General features: G+C 45.1%; 1 protein-coding gene and 1 long non-coding RNA gene across 9 annotated transcripts in view; both read left to right on the top strand.

Annotated features, from left to right (window-relative positions):
• The first annotated feature begins 44 nt into the window (after positions 1-44).
• On the top strand, positions 45-10,595 carry LOC134170504 (uncharacterized). Its single transcript, XR_009967281.1, has 3 exons — positions 45-324; positions 8,655-8,739; positions 10,422-10,595. It is a non-coding gene; the product is annotated as an uncharacterized LOC134170504 (long non-coding RNA).
• A 3,388-nt stretch (positions 10,596-13,983) lies between these two features.
• Positions 13,984-16,778, top strand: part of BEND7 (BEN domain containing 7) — a 46,817-nt gene continuing 44,022 nt past the window's right edge. For 3 of the 8 annotated variants that reach the window (XM_062631883.1, XM_062631885.1, XM_062631881.1), the window contains exon 1: positions 13,990-14,309. In XM_062631883.1, the coding sequence (XP_062487867.1) occupies positions 14,249-14,309 (61 nt within the window). In that variant the 5' untranslated portion in view covers positions 13,990-14,248. Of the gene's footprint in view, positions 14,310-16,778 lie in introns of all 8 variants that reach the window. The other 5 variants (XM_062631886.1, XM_062631882.1, XM_062631888.1 and 2 more) reach the window with 4 other exon arrangements.

Here is a 16,778-nt window from a genome sequence, read left to right as displayed (position 1 = left end):
AGGTGTTTAAAAGATGTGATGCTCAGGGGCATGGTTTTGTGGCGGACTTGGCTGTGCTGGGTTAATGGCTGGACTCATTGATCTTAAAGATCTTTCCCAACCTAAAATGACACTATGGTTTTATGCCACCCCACAGAAGACACCCTAGATTACCTGTACACATCAGCCCAGCTAGAAACCCATTATGGAGTTTATTAAAAAGGGATAAGATGTAGACTTAGGTAGAGCGCCAGAGCTGTGTGTGGGGCAGAGCTTTAGCATGGAGCTGTAGCTCTCAGTGTTGCTGTGGACAGACATGGGACCATACTGCTGAATCCACCACAGGTACCAGAACTCAGCTTTCCATAAAGCTGAGGTGAATGCTTGGAACTACAGCTGTAGCTTACCAATTGCTGGTAACAGAAGTGATAAGTGATGTAGAGATTGTGTTTACCCCTTCTTGAGCTTGCTTTTAATCTCACAGAATGGCCATACCCTTCATGTCCTTACTCTCTGGCCCAGAGGTGTATTAAAGAGGGAGAATATTAAGGTGTGTAGATGTGCACTTAGGGACATGGTTTGGTGGTGGACTTGGCAGTGCTGCCTAGGTTAACGGTTGGATTCAGTGATATGAAAGGTTTTGTCCAACCTAAATGATTCCATTATACTGATCTCTGGCCACAAGGAGTACCCAAGGAATGCACAGCCTGGCCATTGGAGGGAAGGGCCCCAAAGGAAATCACAATTTCATAGAATCACTTAGTTTGGAAAAGACCTTTTAGATCATCGGTTTCAGGTGTTTTTACCAATGTTTTTAGTTGTTGCTAAGCAGTACTAAGTCAAGGACTTCTCAGCTTCTTATGCTGCCCTACTGAGTGAAGCTACACTGTGTAGGGTTTGATTGAGATGGGAGAGGTTTGTACTCCCTCTCTCCTGTGTACCTGAGACACTGTGCTGGGATTTAACTGTGATGCCTGTTTTCTGCCTCCTTCAGGCCTGGATGACTGAGGTAGCTGGTAGGGACTGAGCCCTTTAGCATGTATATCCTGGAAATAAAATCTACTGCCTTTGCTAGCTGGAGTCCTTGTCACCAGGCATACAGCATTTGTGATCCAAGTAATAACACAAAGAAATCTTGGTTTGCTTATTTACCTAGTTTTGCCCAGCAATTTCCATCCCGTGGCTAGTAAGCTCCAAGAGGTCCAGATAAAGCTTTGAAGAATGAGTAAGAAGAACCAATTCTTACTATGCTTAAATCCATCAGGGCTACACCTTCGCTGGAGACAAAGGCAGAACAGTGAAGGGTGAAAGTCACTGTAACCAGCTCCTCTGCTTTGCTTGGGAGGAGCCTGGCTGGTGGCAGCACCTCTGTCTCCTCTAGTTTCATAGTATATGGCACAAAACAGCTTCTGCATCTCTAAGTCGCACCGTGGCTCTTTCTTGCAGAAAATGGCCTGTTGCATTAAGGGTGTTGTTTAAACCCAAGCTGGAGGGGTCTGGATTTAGAAACCAGTCCCTGCTTTATCTCAGGCTTGAATGCCATCACTCTGCAATGAGGAAGGACGAACAGACCTACACTTTTTCATAGCTGTGCTCAAAGGAAATTACCTCACATCTGATGGTGAAAGGATCTGGGAATGTCTCAGTAAAGACACCCAAGGAGGGTTGTGCCCACACTTGGATAAAGGCGTAAATTTGGAAGCTATAGGAATACTCTATAATGAACTTTATCTGGATGGTTGTGTCTGAGTGACAACTGCCCTCCCCTCAGTTAACTGTAGTGTAGACATTACCTTAGAGCTTACTTCATTTTCTTCTCCAGTTTGTCCTGGTTTTGGCTGGGATGTAGTTAAATTTCTTCCTAGTAGCTGGTACAGTGCCGTGGTTTAGATTTAGTATGACAATAACATTGATAACACACCAATGTTTTCAGTTGTTGCTAAGCAGTGTTTATACTAAGTCAAGGACTTTTCAGCTTCTCATGGCCTGCCAGCGAGGAGGCTGGGGGTGCACAAGAAGCCAGGAGGGGACACAGCCAGAACAGCTGATCCAGACTGGCCAAAGAGATATTCCATACCATATGGCATCATGCTCAGTATATAAACTAGGGAGGAAGCTGGCTGAGGGCCACTGCTTGGGAAGTGGCTGGGCATCAGTCAGCAGGTGGTGAGCAATTGCATTGTGCATCACTTGTTTTGTATATTCTAATTCCATCATTATTATCATTATTATAATTTCCTTCCCTTTCTGTCCCATTAAACTGTCTTTATCTCAACCCATGAGTTTTCTCACTTTTACTCTTCTAGTTCTCGCCCCCATCCCACCAGGGGAGAAATGAGCAAGTGGCTGCATGGGGCTTATTTGCCAACTGAGGTTAAACCACAACATGCATTTTATCTCAATTAGAGACAGTACAAAATGGAGGAAAGCCAGCTCATCCACAGTGTTCACCAGAATGATGCAGTTACTGTGAGGTGACACCTAGACCAAAGATCTCCTAGTTTATAAAAATCAAAGCAAACCAGCAAGGTGGCAAGGAGGGGTGAATGGACAAGGAAAGCAGATGAAAAGTTTACATTGGTAGATCAGCTTTGGCTATGTTTGAAATTCACGCTGTAGCTCTAAAAGGTGTCTAAAAGTTCACTAACAATGACGAAACCTTCCATGATCGGTTTAGTGCCCAGTACTCCTGGTTCTGTGCTCTCTTGCCTTCAAATCAAAGCATCCTTTAATGTAAATCCCCTCTGTAATCAAGACAGTTGTCTTGTCCTATAGAAGAGAAGTGGCAATCTATAAAGTACAACATCTCCCAAAGGAGTTAATGTATGAAAATATATATGTTTGCTTCGTTTGTCCTCAGGGTATTCACCAGTATCTCCCTGAAGAGGGAAAACTAAAAAAAAAAACCACTTTGGTGTTATCCATCCTCAAGATTTCTCTTTTTGAAGACAAAAGAAGTAAAAGAAATGGTAGTACCTTCTTTTTATTTCACTGACAACTCATGAGGAAATCCCCCTCTCTGGTTTCCAGGTTGGCAAATCTGTTTGAGTCCTCTTGGCCCTGGGGTCAGGGCAAGATTTTCTGAGGGACATGCATAGTTGAGATGGTTCGGTCAGGTCTCAGCTGGACTCAGTTAAAAGATCCTCTGTTCCTCAGAACATATTTCGGAGGGTATATATATACTAGCAATTCATTATGGTCCCTGCCTTCTTTGTTATGGATCTCATCCTTTAACTGTCTGCATTCACACACACTTCTTGGTTGTAGGGTGATATCTGGAGCACCACTTGCTGGACAAAGGTGCCCACGAAAGCTCACACTATGAGCTGTGCTCCACGGACGACACCATGGAAGCTATTCCTCCACACCATAACAGGGTTACTCTGAGTCTCCATTGTTCCAAGGAGCCTTTAGACTGTGGAAACTGCTTAGCAGTGTGTTACAAAAGCAGACAATTCCTTTCCTATGCCAGTCCCTCATCCATGCAATGACCCTTTTGCTGATATGAATGCACAGATATTTTTAATAAGTGAAATGGGTGCTTTTCCAAGCTGTATTTCAAACTACCAATTTATCATAGATGGCATTACTCTATTCATCAGAGTCAATTAGATCACTGCTATAAATCCTTAGCTTGTTTTCCACTGCTCCTGTTTTGCTTTTCAGGGCTATACTGCTGGTTTGCTATTGGTTGGCGTATTTCTGTCTCACATGTGATTCATATATGTTATATTTGCTGTTAGGGCTGTTAAGCTCCCCCAAAACCACTTGCAGAGTCTTCAGAGCACACTGCAACTGAGATGGGTCTGGAAGCAATAGTGTTACCCATGTTTTTCCTAGATCCAGGTTTCCGCAGACCTCTGGAACAACCCCACAAAGTTGACCACAAAGATACTTTGAAGTAATTTGTTTCACAACATTCCATATGAAACTAAGACTGAAAAGGGAAATCTAGAAGTTACTCAAAATCTTGGAACATTCATAAGAGCCTTGTATGTAATAGAAATACAAGCTTAAAACATACACGAAGTGTTTCATTCCAGTTTCTTGATGATTAAGTGATTACTCAGCTTTATCTGCTGTAAGCCAACTGTCAACTTACAGGAAGCTTATTGAAGGCAGCTCAGAAATACGTCATTTCAGTCAAACAACCCAGATGTCATCTATTTGGCCAAGTGGTAAAGCTATCAGAATTATTTTAGTTGTGCTCAGTTGCATTCAGTTTATATTTAGATGTTTTCAGGTTGTATTCAGTACTTTATGGGTATCCAGTTTCACTTTTCTATTTGATATTAAAACAGGGGAAAACCCCAGCTCAGCCAGCATATGCCTTCACTCATACACAGGAGGCAGAACTGATGCCTTACAGCTGACTGTGATTGCAGAAGAACTCATTTCAGGTAACGCAGGGCACAGATCACTCCTGGAAACCTTTTTCAGATAGGTACATGGGTCCTTTTATTCATCTTCAAAATACTATAAAAAGAAAGATATTTGATAAAATTGCCTTCATAATATGACTAAATGTGTCTGCTTTGGCAAAGGGAGCTCCACATCCAGTCTCACTCTTCATTTATTAAGGCAGTTGTTAATCTACCCAGTTTCTTATTCTTCACCCCCACATTTACTTTGTTTACAGGTATATGGCTTGTCACATCCACAGGTCACTTCCACATGCATGACAGTTTGTTCTAAGGAGGCATGGTAGCACTTTTTATGAAGTTTACAAATTGCACTTCCCTATAATGCTTGCATTGGGCACGTGCCCTTCCCCTCCATTTAGGGATTTGAGCCTCTCATACTAGGCTTGCTATTTCTTATTACCTTTCATAGAATCATAGAACTAGCTAGGTTGGAAAAGACCCTTAAGATCATCCACTCCAACCATTATCCCAGGACTGCCAAGGCCACCACTAAACCATGTCACTCAGGGCCTCATCTACACATTTTTGAACACTTCGAGGGACGGTGACTCCACCACTGCACTGAGCAGCCTGTTCCAATGCCTGACTGCTCTCTCAGTGAAGAAATTCTTCTTAATACCCAATCTAAACCTCCCCCGGTGCACCACGAGGCAATTTCCTCTTGTCCCATCCCTTGTTCCTTGAGAGCAGAGCCCAGCCCCTCCTGGCTCCATCCTCCTCTCAGGCAGTTGTAGGGAGCGATGAGGTCCCCACTGAGCCTTCTCTTCTCCAGACTGAACCCCCCAGGTCCCTCAGCCGTTCCCCATCACACTTGTGCTCCAGGCCCTGCACCAGCTCTGTTGCCCTTCTCTGGCCCTGCTCCAGCACCTCAATGTCTCTCTTGCAGTGAGGGGCCCAGAACTGAACACAGGATTCGAGGTGCAGCCTCACCAGTGCCCAGTGCAGGGGCACAGTCACTGCCCTGGCCCTGCTGCCGCACTGGTGCTGATACAGGCCAGGATGCTCTTGGCCTTCTTGGCTGCCTGGGCACAAGCTGCTCATGTTCAGTTCCATCAGTGGGCACCTCCAGATCCTTTTCTGCCAGACAGCTTTCCAGCCACTCTTCTCCAAGCCTGTAACATTGCATGGGGCTGTTGTGACCCAAGTGCAGGACCCGGCATTTGTTGAACCTCATACAATTGTCCTCAGCCCATCGACCCAGCCTGTCCAGATCCCTCTGCAGAGCCTCCCTATCCTCCAGCAGATCAACACTCCCACCCAGCTTTGTGTCACCCACAAATTTCAGAGCTGCATAAACAGTAACACACAATCTGCTGGTCACAGGCTGAGAAAAACTCAGCCAGAGGGAAGACCGAGGAAGAAGTAGGAGGTAGGACTCCACCATGGGTGTCCAAAAGCCACTGGCAAAGACAAGAAAAGCTCACAGGGGAAGCAATGGCAGAAAAAAGTTCCTGAGATTTCTAACAGAAGTCTTCAAAAGGGTATATGACATCCGTGTACTGTTAGGGGTGAAAGGAGCAGGTGGCACTGTAATTCAGCGTGTTTTGCCTTTTAAAGTATCGTTAGTTCTCATGGTAAGTCAGCCCCTACAGTTCCTGTCTGCCGTGACAGACCTCTGTAAGGCACCATTAAAAGACTTAGGAAAGTAGTGACATCCATATGGACGTTACTGGTTAGTAAGGCTAGCATGGCTTTTAGAAACACACTTGAAGTAACAATTTGAATCATAATTATCCTCTAGTTTTCATAAAATCATAGAATTACAAAATGGTTTGGGTTGGAAGGGACCTTAAAGCTCATCCAGTTCCAACCCCCTGCCAGGGGCAGGGACACCTTCCACTAGACCAGGTTTTGATAAAGGAATGTTTAGGTGGATTGTTTAGGTTGTCTATAGGATGCATGGGTCAATTCCTATCCCAGCAGCTTTATTATCTGTAAAATTGAGGTGGGATAAAAACCTCACTATTGCTTCTAAAAAGCTTTACATTTAAGAAGGGCTAATTATGACCAATCAGGCTGCTACAGGAGATACCTTAGGAAAATTCTGTTGTATTGGTAATTCAGCCTATGTCACTGTGTCATTACAGCATCCAATGAATCCATCCCAAGCCATCACTAGGGAGACTGCGCTCTTTTGACAGCAGTGGCCATTTGTAACTGTTAAAAGAATTCAAAACACCTTCCAGGAAAATGATCATCCTGCTTTTTGTTGTTGTTGATGTTTCTGTTGATGTTCTTTCTAGAATAATACTGCAATGGTAGGTTCACATTAGCGGTGAACATACTTACTCTCAGTATCAGTCTGCACTACAGTTATCCAAGCAGCAAACTCTTTCCCAGAAGGATACAGGAGTAATCCCTGCAAGATGACAAAACAGTTTGTCCAACTTTTTTACAGCTGACAGTGAAATGTATTAATGTCATTCTTTCCTTTGTCCATTACCAAATACCATTTGGTATTTACCGAATATCCTCCTCCTGTTGAACAAGACTGAAGGTCCCAAAGATCCAAATCATCTTATCAAGATGTCTCTGCATTAATTTAACAATCATACCCAAGATTCAGATGAGTCAAGATCATTTCCTTCGGAAAGAAGAGTTTGAGGGGAGCGAAGAATACTGATAAAGTAACTTTAAAAATACTTGAAACATTGAAAAAACTTGGAATAAAATCCCATAGTACTGACAAGACTACCCTGAAGGTCAAAGAATGAGTAAGAGACCTGTAAAACATTCTAGCCTTTCATGTTTTAAGATTGTCTACACTGTAAATGAATAAATAAATAAAATGAAAAAGAATTTTTTTTTATCTGAGCATCATTAATTAGTCATGCACCATTTAGGATGTTCCAGGTGAGAAAAAGAGGCTTACTGGGATTTGTGGGAGATGATTGAACTTCTAGTTATGACAGAGGATCCCTGCAAATGCACACAGGTTTGTCAGATTCTGTGCACCGAGTTTTAGATCCATACAGTTGTCTCTCTTCTCAGCCTTCCCCAAAGCAAAGTCTGCGCTTCAGAAACATCAGGTTTGAGATGTTTTAACTGTATTCAAATTATAGGAGAATAAACAGAGACACCCACCCCCAATGCCAAAAGATCTCAATGGATGGTAGAAAAGCTCATTAAAACATCTATCATTCTTCAATTTTATGTGTACAGAAGATAAATGGTTGAGTGTCAAGTATTGTACTTCTAAGAGTTCATTAGCTTCTATTCAACTCAGGCAAGAAATCTCTCAAAGATGTTACTAAATGATCATACTTTGTGTTGTCAGTTTGATCCTTGCAGGATGTGTCCATCTCAGAGAAAATACCCATTCTGCCTCAGCAGAGAGGTCAAGGTTTGAATGGGTGATGGAGTCTTCAGTATCTACACATCTCTGAAGGGAAATCGGGGGTGGGCACATTAATGAAAATGCTGCTACATATATCTTACTGCTGAATAAAAGCAGCATTTTCAGATGTTGTCAGTCTCCAGCCTGACACAGATATTAAATTCACATAATCTCTCTTTAAAAAGTGCATGTGTGAGTAGATTTTGAACTACATTGTACCTTGCAATGAGATTTCATGTTTTTTTAGACCTGAAGAGCAGGCAGGTGGTTATGAACGTGTCTTAAGCTATTTCTGCAGCCTGAAATGTAAGGACTGTTTGAAAACATTTAGGGAAATAGAACATCTTAGTAGGATGCTGTAGCAACTTTTCATAAATTTATTTTAGCTTACATCAGTATTCTGAGCTACAAGGATTATAATTTAGTAGAGAGACTCTCATTGGGAGAGGGGATTGAAGGCATCGAGGCAGCAGCTCTGTGAGTTGACAGGGATGCTAATATAGCCACAGCAGAAGTTTAGAGAGCAGATCAGAGCAGCTGGGTGGGCTGATAGAGAGGATCAGGGCAGCCCAGAGGAGCAGTAAGAGGATCCAAATAAGTGGATTAGTAGCATACCAAAGCACGCATTACTTTTAGTTTTCAAACTCCCATTGATTTTAGTGCAAGTGCATTTACTAATGTGTGGCAAGAGAAATGGAAAAGGATCAAGGCAGAATTGAGACACAGGCTGTGGGAACAGCAAGAAGACTGGGCTGGGGACACACAGCACAATGTCCCCACATCAGCCTCAGTCAGGACTTAAAGGAGTATGGCTGTTGTCTGGGCTTCTTCATCCTGCACCCTCAAGGAGCTGTCTAACATTGCTAAATGCTATTGTGCCTGAAGCTGATTCTGCATTCATTTTCCATCCATAGCTCCAGTTACTGACTCTTTCCACTGCTGCACTTTTACATCTGCCTTCAGCTGCTGTGATTGAAGCAAACTGACACAAAAATGTAGGTATGATTAGTAGCATAACCTCTTTGAACTCCTCCTAGCAGGGGACTCACTGGGCTGCTGGGCCCTGAGCTGAGCTTGCTGCAATGTGTGCTTGCAGAATTCATCAGAAATGGGATTGCTTACCCTAGCTGTGCTCAGGCCACCATGATTAACTCCTGAACTACCCACAGCTCGAACATGCGCCTTCCTGGAATGCCAGCCTGGCTTTACACTTCATCCCTTTAGACAGAGATGGTAGTGGTGTAAAGACACATCCAGACTAAAATTTTAAGCACTATTACTCTTTATAAAGCACAGAAAAAGAGTGTTCCAAGCAAAATAATGAGCCCTACCCACATTGCCCTTAGTTCCCGTGAAGCACATTGCCTTGTAAGTGGGAGGGAAGGCAAAATTTGTGCAGCTTATGACTTTTCCATATTGCAGAGAAGCACAGGGCATGCATGTATATGGGTGGACTTCATTTACTCTTCCACATTAGCTTTCATAAAAGCGTAGAGTCCTTTTCTTCTTTATCCTCCAACCACATCTGTTGCTTAGAGCTCAGCCTCGTCACCCACTCATCCCAGAATTCAAATCCGAAAACTGGATTGTCCTAGGGAAGAATTAATACCTTAATATCCAGTTATCCTACAAGTATTTGATCAGAGCAAACTTTGACTTTTAGACTACGCTGGCCTTCCTCGCAGTCTTAGTCCAGGCCACACATAAAAAGACAGGAGGAAAAGCCCAGCCTTACAGCGGGGTTTGCATTCCGATACAGAAATATACAGAGGGTTTGTAACCACACACACAAAGAACACTTTGTACATAGAGTCAGTTATATTTTTTATTGTTGAAACAGTTCTGGAATGTTTTGGTCTCCCTGAGCTGGCAAACAGATGAAAACATTGTCCTGTATGTTTTTTTCTTTTAAATTTATATGAGGAAGATTAATGAGCAGCAGAATGGACAAGAAGCCATTTCAATACAGTGTCCTGAAGGAAAAAGAGAGTAACTATAGAGACATAATAAGATTATAGAATGGTTTGGGGTTGGAAAAAAACTGAAAGCTCATCCAGTTCCAACCCCCTGCCATGGGCAGGGTCACCTTCCACTACAGCAGGTTGCTCCCAGCCCCTGTGTCCAGCCTGGCCTTGAACACTGCAGGGATGGGGCAGCCACAGCTTCTCTGGGGAGGGAAGAACTTCTTCCTAATATCTAATCTAAATCTACCTTCTTTCTAGTTTAAAGCCATTCCCCCTTGTCCTGTCACTACATGCCCTTGTACATGCCCTCTCCAGCTTTCTTGAAGTCCCGCTTTAGGTACTGGAAGGATGTTGAGTACTGTAACTGGAATGGTACAGGAAAAACATAAGTGGGGTCAGAAAAGCTAAACTGCACTCCTAGCTTCAGACTGCTTCAGGACATCTGGAAACCTACCTCTGTAATGACCCAGTCCTTGGATATGGCAACATGAAGGCCTCCCAAAAGGGAAGGTTTGTAGTAAGACACAGCATCAACATCACCTATTTTCATGCTGGGAGCTGAGAAAAACACTGCCTGTGTATTTCATGTGACCACAAAAACAGCACTGGAAACCTGCAAGGGAAAAGCGCTACCACAGTTAGCACCTAAATCCTCAATGACATTCATTACACATAACTAACCAAAATAGCTAACTGATTAACCTGTCACCTGGGCAGCTCCTGATCTCCAATTTACCTCTTCAGCCCCCTTCTGCCTCCTAACACTGAACCTCTCCAGGCCCCAAGATGAGTAGTAATCATGGTGCTATTAATGTGACAGCCAGCAGCCTCCTCTTACTTCACCCAACCTTGCATGGATTCCTTGATATTAGACGTAAAGCTTCAGATCAAATCATCTAGTCTGTGTACTTTTTCCAGTATAATTCTCCTCAGCTCCAGGATTCTTCAGTCTTCTTTGTCCTGCACCATCTACTTTCTGACTAATAATCAAAATACTGCAATTAACTGGACACATCTGTGAGTCTGGAAGCAAAGAAAAAGTCTGGAACATCCTGATGTGGAGAGCACTGCTGCTGTTAATACTGAGGCATTACTGGATTAATTATATTTAATTGGTTAGTTTGGGATCTAGCAACTGAAATGGAAAAAAAAAAAGCATTTTACACACCAGAAGATTGCTGGGAAAATGAAAATCAGTTAGAATGGGGAGGGGATGCATTGAAAGTAACTTGCAGCATAATAAAAGGGTAACTAGGAAATAGGGATAATCATAATGACTTAGGGTATGTTGCAAGATAAAGCCCTTATTTAGTTGGCTAATTTCATGGCATTTCGAAAAACACAATTACTCAATTAATGGTTTGATTGAGGAAATTCTTTGTGACTCTTCATGAATATACACAAAATGCTCGGAATTGTCCATATTTTCACCAGAAAAAAAGGAACTGTGGGTTCTTAATATGTAATAATAACAACGGGATACTGAGACATGAACTGAAATAAAAGATGAAATTAGAAGCTGGCTGCCCCTTGGAGCCTGTGCACTTTATCCTAAGTCCCTCAGCTGCCACAGTGATGCAGCCGGTGACTATCCAGGGTGACATAAAGCAAGCCATTCCAATGGGATAAAGACAAGGTTCATTTCTGGGTGTCCCCAGCTAAAACAATGCAACAGTGGTCTGTGACAAATGGGCAGATGACCCCAAAATGCCCCACAGCAGGCTCATTAATTACTGTACATGGGAGCCTTGAGTGCTGGAAGTGGTCATTTCTAAGTGATGGCTGAGAAACTGTAGCAGTACAGGACAGAAAGCTTGATTTTTAGCCACCGGATCCTCCTACATGTCATGTGGATAACTAGAAGATTTTGACCTAAAGTCACCTTGTCCCAGTTTCTAATTCACTTTTATGCAAACTGGCTGATACTTTCAGAAATGAAAATCCCAAGATGTACTCAAGTAACGATCATTAGGTTTGCGTGGAGGGTTCAAGCTTATTCTGCATGTAGAAAAGAATGAACCTAATTCACAAGAAGCAAAATGAGAAATACTAATGAAAGGGGATGTGCTAATTCTCATAAACCCCTACTTGAAAGTGCAACGTCCAGTGTTCAGAATGAAAAGTCATTTCATGTCATGAGTGACCCATTACACAAAAAAATCCAGAGAAGGAAGAACTAAAAGGAGAAAGAGAGCAGTTGGTAGAACAGTGCCATTGCTTTTTCATAAATTATACCCCAAAATGTTTCACAAAATTGAAGAAAACAGAACAAAACAGAAAGGACCTTTTTGTGGCACATTCCTTTGGCAAATGCAGGGTAAAGCCCATCATGTGAGTCCAACAGCAAATGAAGGCCTTATGCTTTATGAAAATTCTCCTATTGTCCCAGCAAGGATGAGAGTCAAACATAGCAGTTTCAGCAATGCTTTTGCAAATAAAGTTAGCAGGCAGGAATCAGCAGACTGCTTGGGGAAGGGGAAAAAAAAAAAAAAAAAGATAAAATACTCTTTCTGTACTCTTTCTGTACACAAAATATAGGCACACTGCTCTGCATTTCAGACCCGGCTTCACCGTGAGATTAATCGGCCCCACACAATTTAGCAAACAGCATATGACATCCATCTACCTCTGCTGCTTCAGCATCTTCCCAAAAATATATAAAGCAGGATTTTAAATAGTACGTTAGCCCAGTTTCCTTTCACAAAGCCTTACAACGAAGTTTAGGAAAATTCCAAAAGTAGCATATTGATTGCCTCTGGGATTTTCCACTTAGCAATTTAATAGAAAATTACACCCTTACCCAATCTGTGAGGTTTCAATAACCTCCCTCATGAATTTAATTTTCCAGAGTCTAATAAATTTCACCAGTAGGCATATTTTCTTACATTGCTTCACCATTAAGCCTATTTCCCTACCTTGCTTTTCAGACCCAGGTATGCTCTGTCTATGGTGTTCAGACCAGCACCTTGCACAAGAGAATTCAGGTCTGGCTGTGTCCACACACGCAGTCAGGATACAAATCACTATTGTTAATATTCAAATTGCTTTCCTCACACTAATTTTATGTTTTTATTCCGAGTGTTAGGGTCAGTCACTATTACCGGAGCCAATGGGATTCTCCTGGGTACTGTGACGAGACCAAAGGAAGATCTGCATTTACATCTGTTCGGGTAGGCGTTTGCAAGTTATCACATACTCTTCCCCTTGTCACAACACAGCCTGACTGCACGTAAAACACAAGATGATGATCGGGAGCTGTGTTTTCAGTTATTGGTAGTCATAACTGTAAAAGCCTGGGTCCTTCCTCTACTACAGGCAACAGGCAGAAGTATTGCTGACTATAAAAACAAACACATTAACCAGAAACGAATTTAGAACTGGAAGTATTGCTGGAAGTGTCAAGTGCTGAATAAATCCAAGCAGCCTTTGGGCCATCCGTACGGCTGCGGTGACCTCCCGGTGACCATCGGAGAGGCACTAAATCTCACTCCTCCGGAGGACTGAGACTCTTTCCCTCTTTGTACAGCGTTTAACTCGCCAGCCCGGCGTGCTCCTCCAGGCCTCGGTCCGCGACGCGAGCGGGCACACCGCTGCGATAATGACCGTAGAGCCCGGTAACGAGCCGCTGCTGGCGTCAGCCGAGCCCCGTTTCTCGCCTTTACCTACTTTGCGCAGCCCTATCCCCTCCGGACCTTGTCCCAGGAACGGCTCCGCTAAACACTGACAGTTCCCCCTTCAGCCCCGCAGGGAACCCACCGCCACGGCCGGGGGCCGTGGGCAGCGGCGCGGCCCCGAGCGCCCGGCGGCAGCGCAAGGCCGCACCGAGAGGCCGCCGCTCCCTCACGGCCGGGCACCCCCGCTGTCCGCCGCGGAGCCTTGCCGAGGCCGCGGTTGGGGAAGCTGTGGCGGCGGCGGGGCACGGCAGGGGGAGCCCGAAAGTGCCCGGGAGGGGATGGGGTGTGTGGGGATGGGGAGCTGTGGAGGCGGCGGGAGGGGGTACACAAAATGGCGCTGCCCCCTCAGCCCCTCTCCCCACCACCCCCGCGGCGGGGCCCGGCGGCACCGGCCGCCTTTCCCCCCACGGCGTGCGGCGTGTGGCGGCGGGCCAGTCTCGGGGTGGCAGTTTACGGCCGGGGCTGGCGGAACCGCCGCGGGGCGCGCCGGGCTGCGCGCCGCCTTCCCCCAGCAGGTGGCACCGGGGTCCCGGAGCCGGCGGCGAGCCATTGCGGGCCGCCCTTCGCCGCCGGGCCGCGGCCGCGCAGCCGGCGGGGGGGGTGAAGGCGGCGGCGGCGGCGGCGCTGCCCGGCATCGCCCCCTCGGGGCTGCCCCCGCCGCACCCCGCTTTCCCTCAAAGTTTAGGGCGGGAGGTAGAGGGGGTGTGAGGGGAAAGAGCGGAGCCAAGTTGTCCCGGAGCCCTTTATTCAGCGCCGGAGCCGCTGTCTCCCAACCCCCGCGTGTTTTTTGCTGATTAAAAGACACGGACCTCGGTCCTGCCACCACCGGCGGGTGGCCGCCTGGCCGCCCCGCTCCTTCCTGCCCGCACCATGGAGTTCACGCAGAGGAAGAGAAGCAGGAAATCCCAAAGCTTTAAACTGATCAACGAAGGTAAGGCGGCGGCCGGGGGTGGCTGGGGCTTTGTTCTTTCGCCGGGGGCAGACGGAGTTTTGCACCGGGGGGAAGCGGGGCGTTATGAAACGCCCGAGCTCCGCGCCCCGAGTCGCCGCTCCCCCCTTCCCCGGCGCTGTTATTTAACTCCGCAATCCTGTGCTTCAACTCCCCGAAACCATTGCACGCCTTGTATTTGCTTTGCTCTTATCCCCCTTTTCCTCATTTTAACCGGGTTTTCTGCATGTGTGTTCCGTGTTGTTGCAACACCCCCAACCACCCCAGTAAGCTGGACGTGTTTTTTTTTTCCCTTGCACAAAATAAAGTTAGATCGTGTTTCGTGGTAAATCCTGCTTCTGGAGGGGGGGGGGGAGGAAAGGTAAAAGCAGGAAGCGAGCAGAAAAATAATGACACTTGAGCAACAACGGACCTTCTTAGTATTCAACTCCTGTGGATTTATTGTGTTTGGGGTGGGTTTTTTTCCTCCCCTCGACTGTGTACATCCGCGTGTTTCAAAGAAAAGCAGAACAGAGGTTGCTTTATTAACAATCCACGCAGGTAACTAATCGTACGTGGGCAGGGGAGAGCCACTGGCGTGTAACTTGTTCACTCGGGGTGTGTTTGCTTTTGGAAAAGGAGCTATTTGAAAAGGCATCGCGGAGGGGGGGGGGGAGCTTGGATTCATGTCAGGGAAGGAGCACAGGAAGGAGCACAGCTCTGTTTTCAGTCTTGTTTGGTTGGGGGTTTCTTATGATAGTAATAGGAGAAGATGCAGCCGCTGGTGGGCATTTTAACAGGTGGACTTCCCAGCCCTAGGGATTTGTTTTGGTTGGGGATTCATCCCTTCTCTGGCCAAAGATCTTTTTGCTCTGATGCATTTGACTTGAGATCTTGTTTTTCCTTTTGTGTTTCCAAGTATTGGGTGAGGATATCTCCATGAAACGGCTGTGTGTGTCCTGCATGCTAAGTTCAAGGCAGGTGACTGCTTGGATGTAATGTCACACTTGGGAAGGGGGACACACACATGCAAGTGTCAAGGCTTGCTGTCTGAAGAGCAATGTCTTTGCAGGAGCTTGGCATAATTATGTCTGATGCAAGGAAATTTAAAGATGGAAATAGGCTCACTTGGCAGGAATAGTAAATAATGACTGTCGTATCCTCATGGGGGGGTCTGGAGCATTGCACTTACTCCCTGTTAAAACTAGAAGGGCAGCGACCTGTCAGACTTGTCTGAAAGGTATTGGAGGTCTGTGTGCATTAGCAAACCTATCTAGGGTTTGATTTCTATGGAAAACAGGTTTGGTTTGTAGGGTTTTGATATCAAACTTGCTTCTGACTCAGAGGCAGAATTAGCGCAGGAACCGGGGTGGGGGGGTGGGGGGGTGGGTGAAAGCAAAATGTGTGGAAAAGTAAAACTGAAATTGAAGACATGGTTTTATTTCTGCCCTAATAGACCTGTAAAAAGAATAAGTGCGCTATCAGAAACAGGTAACTATTTTGCCAATCCTCAGTTGCCACTTGTTACAAGTTTAGATATGCCTCAGTGAATAAGGCAATCTATTTAACCTTGCTTTAATAGATAAATTCAGTTATGATGGTAGATTGTTAGTAATTCTCATATTATCTGGGGTCTCTTTTTGGATGTAGAAAGGCTTATAGAAATCTCTACTAAAAACATATCCTAGAGAGAAAATTACGCCTTTGTACTTTGAGAATGGAGGAGATAAAAATCACATTTTGCATGTGAGTCTGCACTCACAGTCTTTTTTCTATCACAGTTGATTATAAAGATAATTATGTATAAATAGTTGTCTCTTGTAATTGGCCTTTGCCGCTTGCAGGAGTCATTCTGTAATGTCACAGTTTAGTGTTTACTGTTGTGAAATTGATACAGATTTCGCAGCGCCTGGACTGTGACATCTGAAGCAGAAGGAGAAAACCAAAGAGAATAGGGTATGCTGTGTCAGTTAGCTGGTAACACACCATCTGTTAACGATGTGTGCCCCTATAGTGCTTATTCACGCCCCAAAACAACTTCAGAGCACCTTATCCAGGTGATCAGTAATGACCAGATCGAGGGGAAATCCATTCCTGCACTGAAATGTAGCTGTTTCTGAGGTGAAATGTGGTGACTTTAAGGTAGAAGCTGTAGATCAGAATAATATTGTGAGCAGCTGGTTGTACAGAGAGAAGTGCTAGAGAAGAAACCACGTGTACTCTATAGATCTAAGGCTCATGAGTCTGTAAGTCATTTAATTCCTAGTTCTCACGTGCTCATTCCCAACGGATCTTGGAGGCCTTTGAGAGGATGAAAATGCTGAATGTGGCTGGTTGACCCTGGCTGGTCACCAGGTACCCACCAAGCTGCTCCCCCTCCTCAATAGGACATCTAATGACCATGGGAGGCAGTCAGCATAAATCCCATAGTTTCAGCCTTACGAAAGGAGCCTTTACTTCCTCAGTGTCATA

This window comes from Pezoporus occidentalis, unplaced genomic scaffold (assembly GCF_034315485.1).
Source record: "Pezoporus occidentalis ecotype Australia unplaced genomic scaffold, CSIRO_AGI_Poc_V1 ctg38, whole genome shotgun sequence".
NCBI lineage: Eukaryota > Metazoa > Chordata > Aves > Psittaciformes > Psittacidae > Pezoporus > Pezoporus occidentalis.
This window is presented reverse-complemented; position numbering and strand designations above follow the sequence as displayed.